Source organism: Lepidochelys kempii, chromosome 26, assembly GCF_965140285.1.
Source record: "Lepidochelys kempii isolate rLepKem1 chromosome 26, rLepKem1.hap1, whole genome shotgun sequence".
Lineage (NCBI taxonomy): Eukaryota > Metazoa > Chordata > Testudines > Cheloniidae > Lepidochelys > Lepidochelys kempii.
The window spans coordinates 10,573,814-10,595,476 of NC_136405.1; the positions used below are offsets into that span (position 1 = coordinate 10,573,814).

At 44.2% G+C, this 21,663-nt stretch overlaps 1 protein-coding gene across 7 annotated transcripts in view; it reads left to right on the forward strand.

Moving 5' to 3' along the window:
* CDS2 (CDP-diacylglycerol synthase 2) overlaps positions 1-21,663 on the forward strand; it is a 45,454-nt gene that overhangs the window by 7,471 nt on the left and 16,320 nt on the right. For 3 of the 7 annotated variants that reach the window (XM_073325266.2, XM_073325267.2, XM_073325265.2), the window contains exons 2-5: positions 1,686-2,158; positions 17,522-17,664; positions 19,617-19,713; positions 20,728-20,825. In XM_073325266.2, the coding sequence (XP_073181367.1) occupies positions 19,657-19,713; positions 20,728-20,825 (155 nt within the window). In that variant the 5' untranslated portion in view covers positions 1,686-2,158; positions 17,522-17,664; positions 19,617-19,656. Of the gene's footprint in view, positions 1-1,685; positions 2,159-13,173; positions 13,385-15,211; positions 16,192-17,521; positions 17,665-19,107; positions 19,263-19,616; positions 19,714-20,727; positions 20,826-21,663 lie in introns of those variants that run through there. The other 4 variants (XM_078850673.1, XM_073325264.2, XM_073325263.2 and 1 more) reach the window with 4 other exon arrangements.

Genomic DNA, 21,663 nt, shown 5'->3' on the forward strand with positions numbered 1-21,663 from the left:
ACATGACTTATGAGGAGAGGCTGAGGGAGCTGGGATTGTTTAGCCTGCAGAAGAGAAGAATGAGGGGGGATTTGATAGCTGCTTTCAACTACCTGAAAGGGGGTTCCAAAGAGGATGGCTCTAGACTGTTCTCAATGGTAGCAGATGACAGAACGAGGAGTAATGGTTTCAAGTTGCAGTGGGGGAGGTTTAGATTGGATATTAGGAAAAACTTTTTCACTAAGAGGGTGGTGAAACACTGGAATGCGTTACCTAGGGAGGTGGTAGAATCTCCTTCCTTAGAGGTTTTTAAGGTCAGGCTTGACAAAGCCCTGGCTGGGATGATTTAACTGGGAATTGGTCCTGCTTTGAGCAGGGGGTTGGACTAGATGACCTTCTGGGGTCCCTTCCAGCCCCGATATTCTATGATTCTATGATTTAAATGGCTGTTCAGAAACTTGTACGCAGCAGGGATGTTGTCAGCATTGCTATTCCATTTTGCTGTTGCTGGAGCCTCTGCAGCACTGGAAGTGTTGACCTTGGACTCTGCAGGTAGCTCCTCCTGTACTCTTTGACATCTGCCTCTAGCTGGTCAGTTTAGCTATTTGGTTAGGAGAGATCTGATTTTTTTTTTTCCCCTCCCCAGCCTTGCTGACATTCTCCAGCCCTAGCTAGCTCTGATGTCTGGGAATTTGAGGCCAAGGGCCACATTTCCTTCTCCTTAACCTCTTGTGAATTGCGTGAAAGGAAAGAAGGTAAAGGAGGGAGGAGAGAGAGAACAAGCGTGTTCCTAATGGAAGACAAGGCTCTAGACCTGGCAGTGGTGTGAGATAATCTAGAAGGGTAGATAATTGGCTGATGCTAGGTGATCCTAGGAAGCAAAGACAAGAAAGAAGACCTCGAATGAGACCGTTGCTTTAAGTGGGAAGCACTTCAGTGAAGGGACTGGCATTGTAGCATTGGTGGCTCTGGTGTGAATTTAACAGCTTGTCCCTTGGTGAGGGCACTGGATGGGAAGATGCTGTACAATAGCTTCAGGAGTAGAAGTATCAGGGTTTGCATCAGGGTGCGTGGCTGCTGGAACTTATTTGCAATGACCGGTAGAGTTTTGGATGGTGAGTGACAAAGCTTTGGACACGCTGGAAACAATAGTCAAAGGTCTTTTAAGATAGCAGGTAGCTCAGAGGTTACTGCGCACACGTTACTGATAAGATAGTAAGAGGAAGATTTTTTTAAAAAAAATCTCCCCTGTGGTTTGGCTTAGCTGGTGTTTGGCTAAATTCCATGTTTTAACTGTATTCCAATCTGGAAGTGACCACTCTTAAAGTTTTTAGGGCTCTTTTGAAACAAGGAAATCATTAAATCTTATAACAGTGATTCCTTACATGCAGATGCACATATTTTTATTGGTTCTTGCGTGGACAAGACTGCTTCCCCGTAACACAGCTGCTGATGTATCCTCCTTGGAGATTTGTCCTCTCCTCGAGCTCTTCAGAAAGACTCCCCATCCCTTCTGTGACGCTGCACCACATATTCTTCATTGTGATAGGATTATAGCATAATTAAGACTTATTTTATGCAAGACGGGTTGTGTAAGGTGTCACTGGAAAAGTTATGATTTGCTGAATATGAGTATCCTATTTGTATGCTTGCATCATTTTTGTATCTGAAGTTCTGAATATTAACTGTGTCTATTTCTCATGTAGTCACACCTGGGTGACGCCCACTAGGCAAGATGCTTCCAGTCTAGGTCGCTGGCGCGGAAGGACCTATTCATGATAATGGGCCGTTAGAAAGAACAATAGGCCTTAAGAGAAGCTTATCTCACACTGGGTGAAGCATCCTGAGAACACTCCAGACAGCCCGTAAGCAATGGCTGCTACGACACTACAAGGGCATGTGACCAGGCCACACGACGCTGGACTCCATCTTGAGATGTTACTCTTTTTCCACAAACCGGTCTGGGGAACCAAGTTTTGAAACAAAGGGTTCCCGCCGTAGGCTAAAGCTATGTAAGGCAGGGGGTGACATCGTCTGTTGTTCTTCACTCCCCACACAAGAAGACTCCTGGAAAGACCTGAGGAAGTGCTGGGCCCAGGCTAAAGGGATTTCTGGCCTGTGTATGAAGACCTGAGAAACCCAAGCTGTAAAGCTTATGCAGCTTGTGCCTTAAGAATCTGTAAGTCTTCCTGTACCATTAGTTAGATTGGATATGAATTAGCAGATTCTCACCCTATCTAGTATATTAAGTTTAGTGTGCATTTTTGTTTATTTGCTAGGTAATCTGCTTTGATCGTAGCTGAAGGAACAAAGGCTGTTACATATTCCTCTCCACGTTGAGGGGGAGGCAAACTGGACAATAAATTCATACCGGTTGGGGTTTGGATGAGGGCAGGACGGTACAGCTCTGGGGTGCTCGGCTGGGAAGCTGGTGGTAATTTTGGCTGTAGCCTCTCTATTGTTGGTTCACATGCAGTGGCTGGTCAGAGAGCCTGCATGTAACTGCAGCTGGGTGTGTCCCTGCCTGTGTGTATGCTGGTGAAAGTGTAAGACCGGGAGCGGCTCTGCAGCTTGTCACAGCAGTACAGTGTGAGAGGGAGCCCGGGCTGGTGGGTTAGAGGGCTCAGTGGTATCCCAGTTCCAGGTGGCACCTGTCACACCCTCCCTACCACACACCTGAAACTTTACCCAAGAATTCCTTGCCCTAAAGTATATGGGGAGCACAAAGCCACCTTTGTGTGAAATTTTGTGCTTGTAAAATTATGAGCTGAAGTGAGGGAGAGTGGCCATTTTTAAAATGACTTTATGCACGTAAACAGTAATGTGACAGTAGGAGCTGAGATTTAGTACTGAGCAAACTGCACGTACAGTAAAAATGTTCAGAATTCATTCCTTGTGAATCAGTTCATTCACTGATTCTTGGTCAGACGCAGCAGTGTGTCCCAATAAAGCCTTCCTTCCCGTTTCACAAAGCTTTTTATACCCACGGCGGTCAAGGTGAAAGATGAAATCATACTCTGAAACCTCTTGCTCTGTTCATTGACCCTACGCATGAGTGTTTTTCAACCTGCGGTGCACAGATCCCGGGGGTCCGCAGACTATGGCTAAGATTTCCAAACGGAATTTCCGTTCGAAATTTTTTAGGGGTTTGCAAATGAAAAAAAGTTGAAAACCACTGCTTTGCATATAAGCCCCTTCGTTTTCAGTTTAAACCTATTTTTACTGAAAATTTCCTGTGTTTTACAAGAAGTATTTTTTTCTGGTTTTTCACCCTACTTTTGTATCCTTCAAATACAAAAAAACCCACGTTTTATTAGCTCATGCCATGTATTGTATTTTCCTATGTGTATTACAATAATACCTTACTCTGTGTGTACATGCGAAGCTGCCTGTTGAAGTAAGGCTATGCATTAATCTAGAAGATACACACAATAAACAGACACACATGCAAGCTCTGAAGTGCCTGAGCATCTGAATGTACTGATGAATCTCATGCTCACCAGGTACCCATTCAAGCCGTTAGCAGATAACAGTTTAAAGCTTCGACCCATTGAAATGGGAAGAAAACAAAAATCTGTTTCAGAACACAAGGAAGTATTTGAAAGTTTAAAAAAAAAACAAGGACAGGAGAAAAGGATGAAGTTGAGTGTATGCGCTGTAACTGGTGTGGCCCAATTATTAAACAGAACTATTCGTCTATAAATATTTACAAGTCTACAACAGTAAACTCTGTATTCAGATGAAAAGTTTTATTTGGGGATTAGAGGATGTATTGTTTTCTTAAACTCAGAGGTGGCATTGTGTTTTGAGTTCTGTTTTAGTTCTGCAGCAAACCACATTGATGAATGCAATTCAGAACATTAATCTACTGAAAATTTCCCACCCCCATCTTTCCGGCCACCAAAATAAACCTCGATATTTACCCATAAGAAATTATTCTTTTTTGCACTGATTTTTTGATCACCCTGTTTTTGTTGTGGTGATGGTAATAAACACTGATAAATTCCCAGGAAAAATTTCTCTGTACACGCACAACATACTTCACCCAGGAATCTGAACCCATCTCTTTCCCCACCCTTTTCTGTTCTGGGGCAGCTAAGAGCTCAGTTTAAAGAATGTTAATTTAAAGGGAAATACATCCAAACAGCAGACAAAAACAAGTGGCTTCATTTTAAATTTCATATATAGAAGAGCACAATATTTACCTACATTCCACCTACTTACTCCCTTTCAGTGAAAAATAGCATTCTTTACTTTCGGTCCTAAACAGCTATACCGCGTTGTTTAACACCTAGGAGTGGCATTGCCCACTGGTGGTATCTGCAAAGTGCTTTGGGAATCTTTGGGATGAATGTCCCTACAAACGTGACAGATATTGTGTCATTAGTCAAGGGAGAAACTTCCTCTGTTGTTGAAGGTGCTTCATTCCTGGGCTCAGACGGTTGAATTTCAGCAAGCTGAAGCGAGAGATGTAGACGTGATGAACAATTAAAATGCAATGAAAAGAAAGCTACAGGATCTGGCCTGCCAGAGGCTGAGGTAGTCATCACTGATTCTCAGGTTGGCTGGAAGAAAAGCCAGGCATCTGAAGTCACACAAGAGTAGGATGCTCCAGAAGCAGTTAGATGTAGGCTATACAACTGTCTGTCCACCCCACAGATCCAGTCTAAGGTGACAGGCGGTTAAAGTTTCCCCACGCAGGTATCCCCACCAGTCTGGCGCCTAATGAAGCCTGTAAGGTTATTTATTTATTTTTTAAAAAAGGGAAGAATTGTCAGACATTTATTGACACAGTCATTTCCCATGTGTTCCAGTTCAGTGAGCATCCAGGAATTAGGACGTTCTTATAAACTGAGAGCAGCTGTATAGAACATCACAAAAACACGTGCTGACTGAAGTGTTACTGTCCCCCCGCTACTGCGCCGTGTAGCTTTGTTTCAAACACAATCAAATTTAGCAAGTCAGTAGTCTCTGATCAGAGACGTGTGCAGTCTGCGTTCAGCCCAGCAACAGCCAGATTAAAAACTAGATATTGGTGTCAGCAAGCGTGATTCATTCAGAACAACATATCCTGGTGACTCAGTCAGTGAGCACAGCATGATGATTAGCTGTGAAGATGGATGTGCAACATCCCCCCCCCCCCCCCCGGTACTGCTCCAAATTGGTTGGTTTATTCCAAGAGGGTAAATGTACTGGGCTCACGGTCCTTTGCAAAAGCCTTATTGTATTATGTATTACAACGTACAGTGGCTGAAAGATTCCATCATCTTAGCCCTGGCCTAATATTTAGACTTGTTTGAGAAAAACTTTTACTAGACCCTATTGTAAAGAGTCCGCACGGGAACCATTTTTCAGACGGCTCCTGCATCTCTTTGCTAGAGTGCTGTTTAGCACCGACACCTATCTGATGTGCTTTGTCATTGTTGTATCGATCCATGGAGATGCATGTACACGGAGGAGACTGAGTATCCTAAATAGCTATTTGCATTAATGGTCAGAGAGGGGTAAGCGCAATGTGCCTCGGATGGCATGTGACCAGGCTTCATCACGGAATTTGGTCCGCTGGTCGGATCATTCGCTTCCCCGGCTTCGGCTAGGTACTGACGGGGAATGCGATGTGAACACTGATCTATGCCCCCCTCCCCCCGTCAGCGGGGTAATCACACTTTATACTCCTAGCATTCAAATATAAAAATTTTATTAAAGCTAATGTTAAATAGTTATATAATATGTAGGTTGAGAAAAGAGTCTCTATATATCTGGGTATAGTGTTTAGATTATCCACAAATACAAAGTTTGTCTTTAAAAGTCACGTTATACATAGAGTTCATAATCAGCAATAACCCAAATTTAGGTGAATAGATTTAACAATACAGATTAGATATTTTGAATCTGAATACTCGGGGGTACATAACTCATGAAAAGTTGTACAGAGATTTGGTTGTGGAAAGCAAAATATATCAATGAGTGGAGATTGTCCCTCAGTAATTGAGAATTAGGTAGCTTGTCCATTTAGAAAATACAGTCCATGAGGAAAGTACTTCAGTTACTTTCCTGACTGCGCGCAGTGATGGGTTCTCCAGGAACACTGACGAGATAGACAGTGCTTCAGAGCACACAATGATCAACCCTGAGGTCAGGACGGAATTCCTCTCCTAGATCCCAAAGCATGCAGAATTACACACCTAGCGAGTAGCATTATCAGGTGGCAATTTGACGTTTCTGGACCACCCAGTTATTGACTACAGCCAGAGGCAGGAAGCTGGGTTTGATGGAATAGTATTGATCGAGTCACATTCCCCTGGGGGGCAAATCTCCATCTGGAACCAGAAGGAAGCGGGAGCAAGTCTGTAAGGGTTGTCTACACTACCCGTGGCTGTTCCATGCCAGCTGATTTGGGCTAAGGGGCTATTTAATTGCGGTGTAGACATTCAGGCTCAGGCTGGAGCCTGGGCTTGAGGACCAAGGAAATCCATAATCACCGTCAGACTACCTGAAAGTAATTAGAGCTCTATTTTTGCAAGCACGTTAGCGTCTGGTCTGACATAACCTCAAGAATATGATTGCGGGATTACATCTGTACTGTTTTCTTGCTTGCTGGAAGTCCAGTTTGCTGAAATTAGGGGAATTAGCCACCCCAGTCTGTCCCAAACTCAGAGCTAAACAAGTACGTCCTCCCACATTTCGCTGGTCCCACATATACTTTCAAGTTAAATGGGCTGTTTGCCGCCCAACTCCAGGGACGTTATTCTTCTTTCTCGTGAACGAAGAAGTCAGTGGAGAAATACTTCTAGGCTCAGGTTCCCAACACACAAATCCAAGAAGGAGTGCATTGGAAGAGTGCTGTTCTCTTCACTGTAAAGCAGACAGTGGTCCCAGAAATACAGAGAGCAGTTTGATTTCCCCTTCTCCCCTCCCAAAGCATATTGCTATATTGCAAAAAGAAAAGGAGGACTTGTGGCACCTTAGAGACTAACCAATTTATTTGAGCATAAGCTTTCGTGAGCTACAGCGTGATATAGCTCACGAAAGCTTATGCTCAAATAAATTGGTTAGTCTCTAAGGTGCCACAAGTCCTCCTTTTCTTTTTGCGAATACAGACTAACACGGCTGTTACTCTGAAACCTGCTATATTGCAGACTCTTCCCCATCCTCTACATTTAGTCTCACTGTCAGACCTTCAGCCGGGTAGATTTTCACCCTTTACTTAATTAGTTGCCTCAGTTTCTGGAAGATGTTGCAAACAAGCAGATCGATCAGCTCTGAAGAAGCAGTTTCTGAACATAGATCCAGCAGAGCAATTAAGGATCTGGTATCTAGTTTGCCAATTGTGTTCCGTTCTCCCTACATTTAAATCCCTCCTAGGACCCATTTTATCTGTAAGACAATCAAAGGGGGGAGCAAAGCTCTCGTAGTAGCTATAAATTGGTTCCCTAAAAGAAAGGGAGTGTAGGTAGGTGGAGTGTAGGTACCTGAGTTGACAGCTGGCCAGGGCACAATGGCTAACACCACTTATTATGAAAAGGGCTTTGGGATAATTAATGACCACAATTGGTCAAAACCCAAGTTTTGCATTTCATTTGACTAGTTATGTAGGCCTTGATTTTGCAAGTCCTTCCACATGTGAGTTGCTGCCTACACACCAATAATGTAAATTGGTGCCTTACTGAGGAGTTCCCAGTTCTTCAGTTGTCAGTGCTATTGACCCAAAGCCCGATTCTTTTTTGTAGCAATAGGTAGTATTTTCTGTGTCTGCTTCTTGCTGGATTCTTGCAAAAAGAATAATTGTCTCTTTCCATTTAGACGAGGTGAGTGCACAGATAAAAGGATTTCTTGAACTAATACAAATCTAAGGCTGTTAATTGCTTGGGTCGGTTTTCCCATTTGGTGGTGAGGTTTCTGGCCTAGAAATACTGCCACTTGTTTCCATGACAACTGGGATCATGTCACAGATACTCAGGCAAATAGCTGATGCTCAGTGTCCATGTGGGGAAAGGCTGGACTAAACGTGCACGACTATTTAGTGATGCTCGCTTACCCGAGGAGTCCAAAAAGCCACAATGGAAGAAGCTGCTATGTGTTCGACTCTTAATAATTGGTTTTACTTATTTCAGAGCCCGTGTCAAATATCTGGGTTTATAACATGTACTAGTACAAACTGTGCTCTCAAAAAGCCTGGCAAGAACTCAGAGTTCAACCTGGAAAACAGAAGAGCAGGGCTCTTCAACCAAGAGATGATGCTAATAAGAGGGGACCGGAGAGGAGGATGTAAAATAACATGATGGTTTGAGTGCTGCTGTGTATCCTTTTTGCTAAGGGAGGAGGCAGATGTAGCCAGTGAAACTGAAAAACAAATTCTAAAAAGGAGCTTGTAAACTCTTTGTCGTCTTGTTCTGTTTGATCCAGGACGGGGGGCTCCTAGGCGCTACTCCAATAACAAGTAATTGCTAATTTTACATACCCCACTTAACCTGTGGAACTTACTGCCTGTTGACGATCTTTCACCAGCCAAGGATTTGCTTGAAAAATAGCTATCAGTGGATGTTTGTTATTAATGAATACAACAAGTGTTTAGTTCTCAGTTCCTTCAAGGCTCTTGTTCTCCCTTGCTGTTTACAAACTTGTTCTTTTACTTGCTATCGGAGTATTGAGGTTATGAGTTTAGTAAGGTTCAGACAGGAGTTAGGGATGTTTATATGGCAAGGAACGTCTACAGTTGGATGTAATAAGATTAATAGATTCCAAGGCCAGAAGGGACCATTATGATCGTCTAGTCTGACCTCCTGTATGACACAGGTCATAGAACTTCCCCACAATAATTCCTAGAGAAAAAATTATAAATGGTATAACCCCTTATCCTTCATGGGTTAGGAAGAAACTTCCTTTGTGCATAGGGTTATTTCTCTGAAGCATGTAGCATTGGACACAATTGGATTAGATGGACCTGTGTATCTGTGATTCGACTGAATTACTTCCAAGTTATAAAGGCTACAATGAGAACTGATCAGTACCTGACTTGTATTATGAGAGCAAGGGATCGCTCAGACTAATGGCCTTGTATTGAAGGAAACAGGTCGTTGCACATCGGTGGCACTCGTTGCTGGACGAGGTCATGTGCCTGAATTTTTTCAAAGGCTGCATCATGTTATGATCCCTATTTGTGATCCCTCAAGAGAAGGGTAAGAAAGCCCGATTGCTGCATTGAACTGCCAGCTCTTCCCGCCCTCCACAACCCTTCCTGGAGGCTAGTAGGGATGGTGGGGAATTATTTGTCAAAACGTTTTTCCACTGGAAGATGCTCTAAGAAGATGCTCTAAGAAGTCTCTAAGGTGCCACAAGTACTCCTTTTCTTTTTGTCGATGCTGAAACTTTTTGCAGAAACGTATCTATTTTGACAGTTTTCACTGGGCAGGGTTCTCAGATCCAGGATGGAATTTCTGCGGAGGGACACTCACCCCGGAATAACCAATAGCCTAGAGGTTAAGGCACTCACTTGGCATGTCCAGAGCTCTGCTCTGAATCAGGTAAAGCTGGCACTTGTACAGGGGTTTCCTACGTCCCAGGGGAGTGCCCTAACCTGTGGACTATTGGGTCTTCTGGGGTGGGTCTCATGCGTTTTTTTTTTTTCATGAAAATTTTGGGTCGAAACCCTTTTGAATGTGGAATGAAAACAAATGATGAAACTGCTTGTTTTGTTTTTGTGTGAAACAGAATTCTTGTTTTCCGGCCAGCCCTCGTGGCTGGGTGCCTCTTCGCCCTCCCCTAAAGAATTTGGAATTGGTCTCTGCTGGTGGCAGGGTATCAGCCTTTTTTTAGATCAGTGACCTAATCCGTCACGGTAAATCATGTGTCGCTACTCAAATGTAACACTGCATGCATATTTCCCTCCTGTAGTCTTGCTAGAATGTTGAATGAAGTTAAAGGGACACATTTTTCTCTCCCCAGACTCAGGGAATGGCCTCATGGCCCATATACTCTGTCACTTGTACTCCACTCTGGTCATGCAAAGGAACCTTAAATATGTGTAGATAGAACTTACTCCCACTGCCACTTATGTAAAGTGGCCTTAATTGGGCTGTAAATGGTTTAAAAAAAAAATCCAAATTTGGTTCTTTCAGACCTTTGTTTGACAAATATATTTCCCCATCCCCTTCTGTACCCTCAACAATGTTTTTTCAACTTGCAGAACTCAACTGGTTTCAAACAAGGGGCACTATTTTTGTGAGCACCCTTTCCCTTTATCATTATCAAATTTGCTCCTCCTCCATCTTCCATCTGCAAGGAATTGGGGGCTCATTTTGTTAGAGGGGGCTTGAAGTTATGCCTATAAAGAGCAGTAAAGTTTTTTGGAGGTGTGTAAACTTCAAACAAAGCCAAAACAGTTGCAATCTTTAATGACTATCTTTTCTAGTAAAGATAAGAGACTTGGTCACCGTGTACATTTGATTCTTAAATAGAGAGGTGACAAACAAAAATGGTGAAGGGGGAAAAGTTGGGGGTGTGTGTGTGAGAGAGTTTTTGAAGAGCGTTTGCAGTACAGGGAGACTGTAAACAGGTTTCCTGGTATCTGATGTGGTACATGCAACTTTTGTGCGACAGAGCCTTTTCATGTAGAAACCCAGTGTTACGAGACGCAATGTTGTGTGTGCAACATGGTTCAAGATCTGCTGCTTGCGCATCACTGATGGAATAAAATCTCGACTTAGGAGCAGTTAGAGAGAACCTTGCAGCTCTGTGGGGCTGATGTATATATGCCATCGGCTCATGGTCCTTATTACCCCAGGATGACCTGACGCCCAGGCTTGGTTTCAGGTTGAGGGTGGGGGCGATTTGAATTCTTACCCAGCTCCTGTCTTGTGTGAGCGATCGAGCAGAGCAGTCTCTGTAAATGCCCGACTGGTGTCTGCTTAGCAGCAGGGGGACGCCATGGCTGGGAAAAGATCAGACTAACAGTTTTCTGGTGCTAGCCTGAGATCAGAGGATCAAAGTACGCACTGCAAAGGCTCTGTCTGCCTCTGCTCCTGGGAGAGTTCTCCTCAGAGCTCCAATTTTAGAAATGTTTTCTTTGTGTGACCTCCCTTCTCCGCCCCCTCCCCCCCCCCCTTTGTTTTTCTTTTCAAAAAGGGCTTTGTGGAAGGAACTCAAACCATGAAAATGAAGGGAGGAGACTTATTTTTGAGCAGCTTCCCTGGAAGATGGCTTAACTTGCTACAAGCTCTTTGTTTTTTGGGTCTCCATGATCAGCTGGTTGAAGTGCAGCGAAGAGGCTGCGTGTAGGCTCATATTCAGGAAGGAATACGGTCAATTGCTGGAAAAGGGGATGAGAAGTCTGGGGTCTTGGGTATCGTTCCTGCCTTTGACTCGCTATATAAGCTAGCCTCTTAGCTTCTCTGGGCTTCAGTCTCCGCAACCACGGGAAGGAGATAAGACATCCACGGGAAATGTTTTAGAATCATAAACTCATCTTTGCGGAAGAGCAAAGTGTTATTACCCGCGTTTTGTTGATCTTCCACAGCTGAAGAAACCTTTTCACAGCGGCGATGGTGGCAATTACAGGCCAATGAGCCTCCCTGGGCAAACTGGTTGAAACCGTAGTAAAACCCTAAGACAATGAGACATGACAGAGGCCTATCAAATCATGAATGGTGTGAGGAAAAGTGAATAGGGAAGTGTTATTTACCCTTTGCCACAATACAAAAGCCGGGGGTCACCAGATGAAATAAATAAGCACCAGGTTTAATACAAACAAGAGGAAATAATTTTCATACAATGCATGGTTAACCTGTGGAACTCGTTTGCATGGCATGTTGTGAAGGCCAAAAGCATAAATAGGTTCAAAAAAGAACTGGATAAGTTCATGGAGGATAGGTCCATCCGTGGCTGTTTGCCAAGATGGTCAGATGCAACCCCATGCTCAGGGCAACTCTAAACCTCTGGTGACCGGAGGCTGGGAGGGGAAGACACGGGGGGGGGGGAATCACTCCAACTGCCATGTTATGTACGCTGCCCAAGAAGCTCGGGTACTGGCCAGTGTTGGGGACGGGAAACTGGGCTAGAAGAACTGCTGCTCTGACCCTGTATTGCAGTGCTTATGTAAAGGAACCAGTGAATGCAGAGAGTGATTTTGCTCTAGTGGAGTTGAATAGAAGGCTACTTGGAGCATCAGTAGCCCAGGGCGATTCTCAGGAGAGCAGCTGGGGAAGAAGGGATCTGACAGATGCGGAGAATGTAGCCTGAGTGAGGAGTTTGTAGTATTTTTAGGCCTCAGACTTCGCATATAGGCCAAATCCTTCAAGGCTCACTCTTCTAGGTAGTTACAATGAAGCCAGTGAGGCATTAAATGTTTAAGTCCCTCGCTAAGTTCAGAGCCCATTATGCTAGCTTCTGTACCCCCCAGTCGAAAGAGACACAAGACCAAGGGCAGGAGAAGAGGAGTAGAAGCATAGAAGTGTAGGGCTGGAAGGGACCTCAAGAGGTATATTGTCCCTATTTTACAGATGGGGAACTGAAGCTCAGTGAGATTAAAGGACTTGCACAAAGATTCAGGAAGGCTGGCTCATCTAGGAATTGAAAACCCACGTCTCCCGAATTCCAGTCCAGTGCCTCGCCCACAAGAGCAGCACGCTTCTTGCAGAACGAAGAGCAAACAGGGTCTTTTTAAACATAAAGACGTGATAGGAAACAAAAGATCCCAAGACAGAATAGTCAGGTGCTGGGTTCTCACATCTTGAATTGCTTTGATGAGCCTGTTACACGATAGTCTGTCTTGCAAGCATTAACAGAAAGCATAAATGGTACAAAGGGTATTAGTCTCCGTTAAATCTCTTGTGATTCCAAGCTCTAACAGATTACCTGTGTTTTTTTTACTAAAGAAAGTGAAGCCAACGTTTTTACAGAATGCCCTTTGTGGGTGCCCAATTTGAAACGCTTTTTGGGATTGATTTTTTTTTTTTTATGCTTTTTACGCTGACGCCAATAGGAATTGCGCTTATTCCCTCAGACACATGTGGCTGGATTTTTTTTTTAAAAATTCCGTCACCTAAAAATTAACACTTACAATCACAGGCCAATATCAATGGACATATCTTTCTACCTGCCATTCCTCTGTGTCTGTATCATTTAACATCATCTGTGCTACTTGAAGGTTGTTTTGCTTGTGGTGACCAACCAGCAAGATGTATTCATATCTGATACTCATCCTTTACTAAACTGTCTAAGGATTGATCTGCTTTGTTTGCTGCCTTTCAAGAAACAACATGAGGTTGTTACCATGGAAATTCCACAACTGGATTAAGCAGACCAGACCACAGTGCATCATCCACTGGCGAAACAGCATGTTATTTAGCACCCTGGTCAGCTGCTTTAAAAGGGTGTTTTGCTGAGGGATGGTTGCAATTTACATGAGGTATAAAAATAGTGGAAAATTACTGAGTCTCTTACCACCCTAATCCATGTTATTAAGCACTATAATGTCCTATATGTAATCCTAGCTCCGTTTCAGAGAGAAATTAGCATGGGAGCAGTGCTGCTCTGACACTGTGGCTTTAAAAAGAAAACCTAATTTATGTTGTCTGTCAGCTTGACTGGTGAGATTCCCGGCAGGGAAAATTCTTTTCTTCCAGTGCCTGTCAGGCTCAAATGGAACAGTCAACACACACTGCAGAAATCATTCCTAATTTAGCAACGTACCTTCAGTGTCCCTTTAAGTTCAGGGTTTTGTTGACTGCCTTTTTTTGTACTCTCTTCTGGTAAGATCTGAGAACCAGGGGTGATCTACATCTTGAAAAGTCAGGCCTGGGTATGCATATAATCGTCTGGAGCACCTTTCAGGAGCAATGAACTGCTTTGTTCACGGGCAGCATGACTTCCCACATGCTGCTTTGCCCTCCGTGTCCTAACCCTGACTCGGAGGGAGCACTCTGCTTCATTGGTGTCAGCCAGAGATTGTTGTGTGGGGGAACAGATGGCAAGATCCAGATGGAGAATTCTATGGAAATCTCCCATGCTGAGGACAGGAAAGTGCAGAATGGCCACACTCTTGTATCCTGTTTTAAATAACCATCCACCAGTCTGGGTGGGAGTTGAACCTATACCCTTGAGACTGAAGATCATATGGCCTGAGCCATCCAGTCTGCCCTGTCTCTCTCTCCCTCCCACCCAGGCCCCCAAAATAAAGCATAAAAGTGTTACATTGCACATCTGTGGTGCATTTTCTCTTAGTCTCTGAGCACTTTGCAAACATTAAACCTCACCACCCCCTCGAAAGCATTTAAGAATTATTTCACACGCTTTGCAAATGGGTGAAAACTGAAGCTCCTCGGGGCCAAGTCTCCTGCGTTAACCACAAAAGCTCAGTTCTTCAGTGCACAGCCTGCAAGCACAGGCTCTGTGTTAGAATGCACAATAAATAAAATACGGTAAGGTTAAGGTTTTTACAAGCTAATATGTTTGATGTCTATAGATCGGTGGTGTTCATCTCAGCCTGATGTGCTTAGGTAAAGTAGCGGTTGCAGCATGGAAAGATCACATGCCATCTGGAGTGAAGTAGGCGAAGTGCCATCCTAAGTTTCAGGACTCATGAGTATCCATGCGGAAAAGGCCATTCTGCTTTAGTGCATCTGTGCGCTTCCGTCACTGGCACAAGAACAAAGCTGCCTATTGTTGTAAGGGGCACAGAGATGAGTTATCTTGCGATTTCCCCGAATATTGCCATGTAGAGTTATAAATCAGCACTTTCCCAGAGGATACATGGGTGCTATACTTGAGCTACAGTGAAATGATTGTGATTTTTTCCCCCCCTGTGATCTCTTTCCAGAGCCTTCTCTCAAATAAAGATAACTTGGTCAGCCTAATCAGTGGGGGAAGGATTCAACATAAGTCCAGGTTTAGCATCCTTTCCCTGCGTGTCCAAAGCATTCTCAGTCCCCCTGCGTTTTAGCTAGTGACCTCACAGCATGTGATGTCCTTGAACGATTTGGATACAGTAGAACTTCAGAGGCTGTTTGTGATTCTGAACAAAACGTTATGGCAGGTTCTTTCCAAAGTTTACAACTGAACATTGACTTAATACAGCTTTGAAACTTTACTGTGCAGAAGAAAAATGCTGCTTTTAACCATGTTAATTTAAATGAAACCAGCACAAACAGTTTGCTTACCATATCAGATCTTTTTTTAAACTTTCCCCCTTTTTTTTAGTAGTTTACGTTGAACACAGTACTGTACTGTGTTTTGCTTTTTTTTTGTCTCTCCCTGCTGGTGCCTGATGGTGTACTTCTGGTTCCCAATGAGGTGTGTGGTTGACTGCTCAGTTCGTAACTCTGGTGTTCATAACTCTGAAGTTCTACTGTACTTGAAGACGCAAAGAATTCGTGGTTGCGTGCAGGCATGTATCTGATATAAGATTATTAATGGTATTTTAGTCGCTCTTGGAAGCTGAGAGGAGCCAGTGGACTTTACTTAGGATGAATAAAAACAAATTTAAAATGGTTAACTCTTTTTCTGCTGAATGCACCCCAAAACCGGTCCTGTTGGGTATTCAGCACATAAATCCAGATTTATTTCCAGTTCCTATTTGCTTTTGCTATTCATTTTGGAATAAAGTCCAGAAGCAAGAACAATAAACTCTTCCCCCTTCTACCCCCAAGGCTGGCTCTGAGCAAATCCGGTGTGGTATACAGTGCAACAGAGAAGTTTGGGAGTGTGGCTTTGTTCTGATTCCATAGGTCACTCACCCCAGGAAATGGTGTCGGTACGTCCCCCCCCCCGTTGCAATGGATGGAAGTGGCTAAAAATACTGCTCTGACAGCCTGGTTGTCTTTGTCTGGCTTGCGACCATAGCTACCTGATGTCTTAGGGCCAATATCCTTCGCTGCTTTCAGGGAGACTGAACAGGGCTCCTGCTTTTATTCCTGTGGGATTTTATTAAACCAGATACACTTAAATGTATATTGGCCCAACCTCTAGTTTACTGGGGAGCTTTTCCTGGACCAGCTCTAGGTGCTGTCTCATCTGGCAGAGCGTCGGAACGTTGCAGGAGCCCAGGGAGATTAACTTTGACAAAACTGACCGCGTTTGCTGACTTGGTTCCCTCCCTGCACTTCCTGAAAACACACTCCTGTTTGGGAGTGTTAAAATAGCATATGCTGGGATCTGGGGGCTGACTTGAGACTTGGGCATGACTCACCACTCGACGCGGAAGTGTGGATGGTAGAGGTAAGGCTAAGATTTTGTCATGTGGGAGTTTTTTTAGTAAAAGTCACGGACAGGTCATGGGCAATAAACAAAAATTCACGGAAGCCGTGACCTGTCCCTGACTTTTACTAAAAATAACTGACAAAATAGGGAGGTTGGGTCCAGCACCAACCACTGCTGGCAGCCAGGAGCTGCAGGAGGGGCCCTGCTGAAGCAGAAAATGTCATGGAGGTCTCTCGTACTCACAATTCTGGGACCTCCGTGACATAATCTTAGCCGTAATTATAGGCACACCCTGCATAGTCGGGAATGTGGCTTAGTGATAAGTGAAACCCAGGCACGAAACTGCGCTGCTAACGGTCACTTGCAGACGGCAAAATCTTCCTCTTTGCTGCTGTTTGATGTATAAAGGACTGAAGAGAAGTAGTGTGGTCTAGTGACCAGGGTGCTGGACTGGGAGTCAGAAGGCCGGCCAGAATTCTGTTCCTGGTTCTGCCAATTGTGCACGTCTCCTTTAGTCTTTGTTTCCCCTCCCACCCTGTCCATCTTGCCTGTTTTGGTGATAAGCTCTTTTGGACGTGGACTGTTTCTTACTGTGTGTTTGTACAGCACCTACCTTAATGGGGTTCTACTCTTAGCTGGGCGTTGCACTCATACAGATAGGCTAGTGCATTGGGTACATGTGTCCTGGATATCGGGTTGCTGCGGTGGCTTAAAGGGACAGTCAGGTTTAAATGATGAGACATTCTTCCATGGGAACATTTTTCTTTCTTTCTTGGTGTTTTGGGGGTTTCTTTGGCATTAATTTTAGCGCACATGAGTTAAGCCATTGCATAGAAATGTACAGAGAAAAACCTCCAAAAGCACAAGTCTTTCCCTTCTTTCTGGAGACCTTTCACTCTAATTCTGAGTGTTACTGCTTACTCAGAGACCCACCTGGGGTTCCCGAACACCTTACGAACATGGCTCTTGACAAACTCATGTACCCATGACCTCCGGTGCATCATTCAGGCTTTAGAACAACTACAAAGTACCTTTGGTGATACAAAAAAAAGGACCTCTTCTCTTTAAAGTCCTTAGTAAAACTTCCATTGGCTTCAGTTGCAGGTGGTTCTGCCCCGTAGGTCCTGTCACTTAAGTGTTTGGCTCCCAAACAAGAACAGAGTCAATTAAGTAAGTCAGTTTGTGCCCAGAATATCTTGCCATCTTTTCCTTTTAGCTACAGGCTGTGTTGAGAGGAAATAAGAATGGAATAAGGGTGGAATGGCTTGATCTAGTGCATTTTTAAATGAAGATCAGAAGAACGATCACCGGTATCTGATACATCTGTTTGCCTGTGTTTGTCCTGCAGGAGTCCGAGTCGGAAAACAAGCTGGATGGAGAGACCGCATCGGACAGTGAATGCAAATCAGAGTTTGGAGGGGCCCCTCCCGCACCTATATCAGATGACACTCCCGAGGTCTTAAACAGGGCCCTCTCCAACCTATCCTCAAGGTAGCATTAAATAAAACTTTTCCATTGCTTCCGGGGCTCCCAGCATATTGGTGCACTTTCCCTTTTTACTAACCAGGGTGGATTTGATTTACATCACTAGTCAGGAAGACTCTATTTAATCCCAGATTTCTGCATAAAAGTGCATTCTTGTTTGTTGTTATAACCTTAATACATATTCTTCACAACTCAGAGATAGATGTAGGTTTCATTTTTAGAAGGTACACATGATGTACATTTTTAAACAGTGATTTATTTTGAAAACTTTTCCGATTCGTTTTACAGCTATATCCGAAAATGAATGATTGTTTGGTTATTTCATTTACCAAAGGTAATGGAAGCAGATATTATGAAGTCATTGGGAGGTGAACTATCTGCAATTCAACAGGTTAATCATTAATATTTGGGGGATTTTCTTTCCGTCCTGTATTAGGAGTAGAGCATCACCAGACAGACATTTAAATTGTTTTTTTTAACTAAAACAACAACATTAAGTATTTTTCAACAGCCAATGTATAATATTTTAACAAAACAAGCAAATGTTCCTTGCTTTTCACATTTAGCTCCAGACTTCTTCTCCTTGTCCAGATCTATTCTGCCCCCAACAACTTTCTATTCATTGAACTTTTTGAAACTTGGCACTTTTAGAGAGAGGTAAGGGGTTGACTCTGTGTACACAAATTTGCAGAGGGACAATAGAGTTGAGGTCTGTTATTTCTCGCCTCTATAGTATTTATTTATTTAAAAACATTTTTGCTGTTAACAAGCATGTTACCTCTGGAGACACAAGTCCACAGTCTGAGAACTGCAAAACAAAACATCTCTGATGGTATCTTCTATACTGAGCACTGAGTCCCATTGGGTAGATAGAAAGATTAACCTAAATAATCTATACAGAAGCCTGAGGAACCCCATAAGATTGGGTCCCTAATCCATGAACTATTGGAACTCATTAATAAAACTTTTCTTAAACATTACGTGACTATATTGTCTCATACTATAGAATTAGAATTTATAATCCCTATTCCATGATGAGAGATCCTTGAGCTATAATATATCTTAATTAAAACTAACTTTATATAAGTGTTTTTTTCCTCAAAGCATTTTATCAAAAAAAATCCGATTTAAATACCCCCCTCCTTTTTTAAAAAAAATTTTTTTTTTTTTACTAACCCCACTATTTAACCAACTTAGACACGATGTTCTATCCCATCAGTAGATGGTGACAGGAGCAACACACCTCATGGGTAACTGACCCCTCTGGAGGGACTGGCTTGGCTAAAATTGCTGTATTCTGTTCCTGCTCTCAGCCTGGGGAGAGAGCTTTGGGGCTGGCTGAGCGAGTTTGGTGTTGAGATTGCTTTTCTTTGGCAGAATTGTGGTACGGTCCTTTTTTTCCGGCAGATTTAGAGGGTGATCTTTGAGAGGTTTTTTTTTTTTTTGCAGCATGGCCTAGTGGACTGAGGGGGAGTACTGGATGTTGGGGCTCCTGAGTTTGAACCTCAGTTCTGCCATTTCTGTGGGATCTGGGGCAACTCTTTATCTCCATTTCTGTATCTGTAAAATGGGCATAATACTCTTACAAAGCGAATTCAGACTAGGTAAGGCCCTGTATAACTGTCTATTCCTATTTACTCCCTGCTACCTTCGTCTGTCACTTTCTCACCAAAATGAATCTTCAGCACCTCCTGTGCTGTCCCCCAGCACAGAACTCCCTTCCTGAGCTTACCCACACGGCCGCTGTGTCATCCTCTCTGCATTCCTCTCTGCACCAGAGCTGGGTGAATGGACTGGAGTGACATTGTCACCGCCCCTGAGCGAAGGATACGCTGCCGTTTCCTGCCTCCGCCGTTCACCAGGAGGCTGTGCAGAAGAGATAACAAGTGCATCTCTCCCAGCTTTCCTGCTCGATAGGCCCTTTGCCTAACGTTCACTTTTCTCTTCCTGTGATCTAGATGGAAGAACTGGTGGGTCAGAGGGATCCTCACTCTGGCAATGATTGCGTTCTTCTTCATCATCATCTACCTGGGACCCATGGTTTTAATGATGATTGTAAGTGCTCTTTCAAAACTCTTCGTTAAATGGACCATTATGGATGAACGGTTGTCAGGGACCTAGATGGCTGAGAAAGTTAATGAGTACACAGAGCTTTGTGCTTCGAGGTTCCCAGTGCTAATTTGGTCCTGTTCAGTCATGGCCGAAAGCTGTCAAATGGCTGTTCTGCTCCATGATCTGCAGGGAATAAGGTTCCTCGTCACAATTACTATTTAATTGGTGCTGTCTTGGTGGAATCCTCCTGTTTCCTTTATTGCTATCACAGCCCAGGTGTGTGGGTGGAGAGCTGAATCTGGTTGTTTGTTCGTCTGCCATTGAGCACTCTCTGCGTGTATCATGTGTGCTTGCAGTGTGGCTCTCTCTCAGGGTTTAGAGCTGATACAGAGCGGGGATTTTCAGCTCAGGCTGTAGAGGTGCATGCTTGTAGATCCGGAGATTCCAGGTCCAGTCCCCGCCGGGGAAACCCATCCGGCAGCCCCATTGCCTTTGTGAAGCCTGTCCCAACTCCAGTCTGGCTGTATCTCTGCTGGGCATGTTCCCTTCTCACAGTGGTCTTGAAGTGCCAGTCCTCTCGAGTGCCTGCGATGAACAGTGATAAGACAGTGCCAGTGAAGGAGGGATTGTCTCCCCAGAACTGACCGGAACTCATGATAGAAAAACCTAGTGTTGGAAACGTAACTTAAAATGGGGCGGTGAGCTCTTGGAGTCGGCCAGTCCACGGCTTCGCAGGGTGTAGTGTTCTTTGCCTGGCAGGGAAAGCAGCTCGCTCTGGCTGTTAGCAGGTTGAGCAAGTGAACAATTACTCAGCCTACGAGGAGCCCCCTTGTGTCAGATTTAGGGGTGAGGAGGAGCTCACTTGCAAGACGAGAGGAATTCTCCTTGTGGCGCCTGTAAGGAAGGGTCACTCTAGAGCTCCCACTTTTTACATGCACTTAGCAGCCCATTGCAGATTATCTGGTCCTGGTTTAGTTTCTCTGTGAATGATGCTGCTGCTCAATGTTGTTTTTGCAGGTGATGTGTGTCCAGATCAAGTGTTTCCAGGAGATTATCACCATTGGCTACAATGTGTATCGCTCATATGAGCTGCCCTGGTTCAGGACCCTCAGCTGGTAAGCAGAGCGACTATGGTGCTCTTCATTAGAGTCAAGGAGCGCAATATGATCCTTCTCAATGTGCGTAATGCCTTCCACCTAGGGTGCTTCTGAATCCCTTGACACCTCATTGATGGTGCAGCCAGCCACTACTGGGCATCTTCAGTCATATTTATACGCTTCGTTCCATTGCTTGTCTGCTGAGAGCGAGGTCTGACTCTCCCGGTCTGTGGTGGTGAATGCTGTTACCGAGAGAAGCGATGAGTAAACATGTGACTTGTGGTTCCAGTTGCATTGCTCAGGCTAAGGGTGTAGGATATTTACCTACTGGGGTATTTACCTACTGAAATTTATTTGTGCGATTGGGATGAAACTGTACTGGTTGCACTCAGCGTCTGATGGCATGCCACAGAGAAGGAGGGGGTCACTGCCTCCAGGAACCTGGAGAAGACTCTTAAGCAGTGCCACCTAAAGGCAAACGCTTCCTGAGCACCATAATACGAAACAAAAATTGAATAGGACTGTACTGTAACATAGGCGACAGCCAAGTATTTGCATTTAATGGAGCCACGGCTTCTACATGAAGATGTAATGTTTCGATCAGAAGAAATGTGAGGGGTTGATTCCCCCCCACCCCCACCCCCCCCGCTTGCAGTAAGGTTCCTTCACACTGCCCAAGCCACCTTAGTGCAAGTGAGAATCAGGCCTTGACCCTCTACTTCGGCTTCCACCTTTCCCCCCGCCCAATGTAAGTGAATTTTCTGCAGACTTTCAAATAAAAATCACCATTATTCTGCCGCCCAGTATGTGAACCTTCAGTCGTATCCTCCCCTTGCACACAGCGTAGATGGTGCAA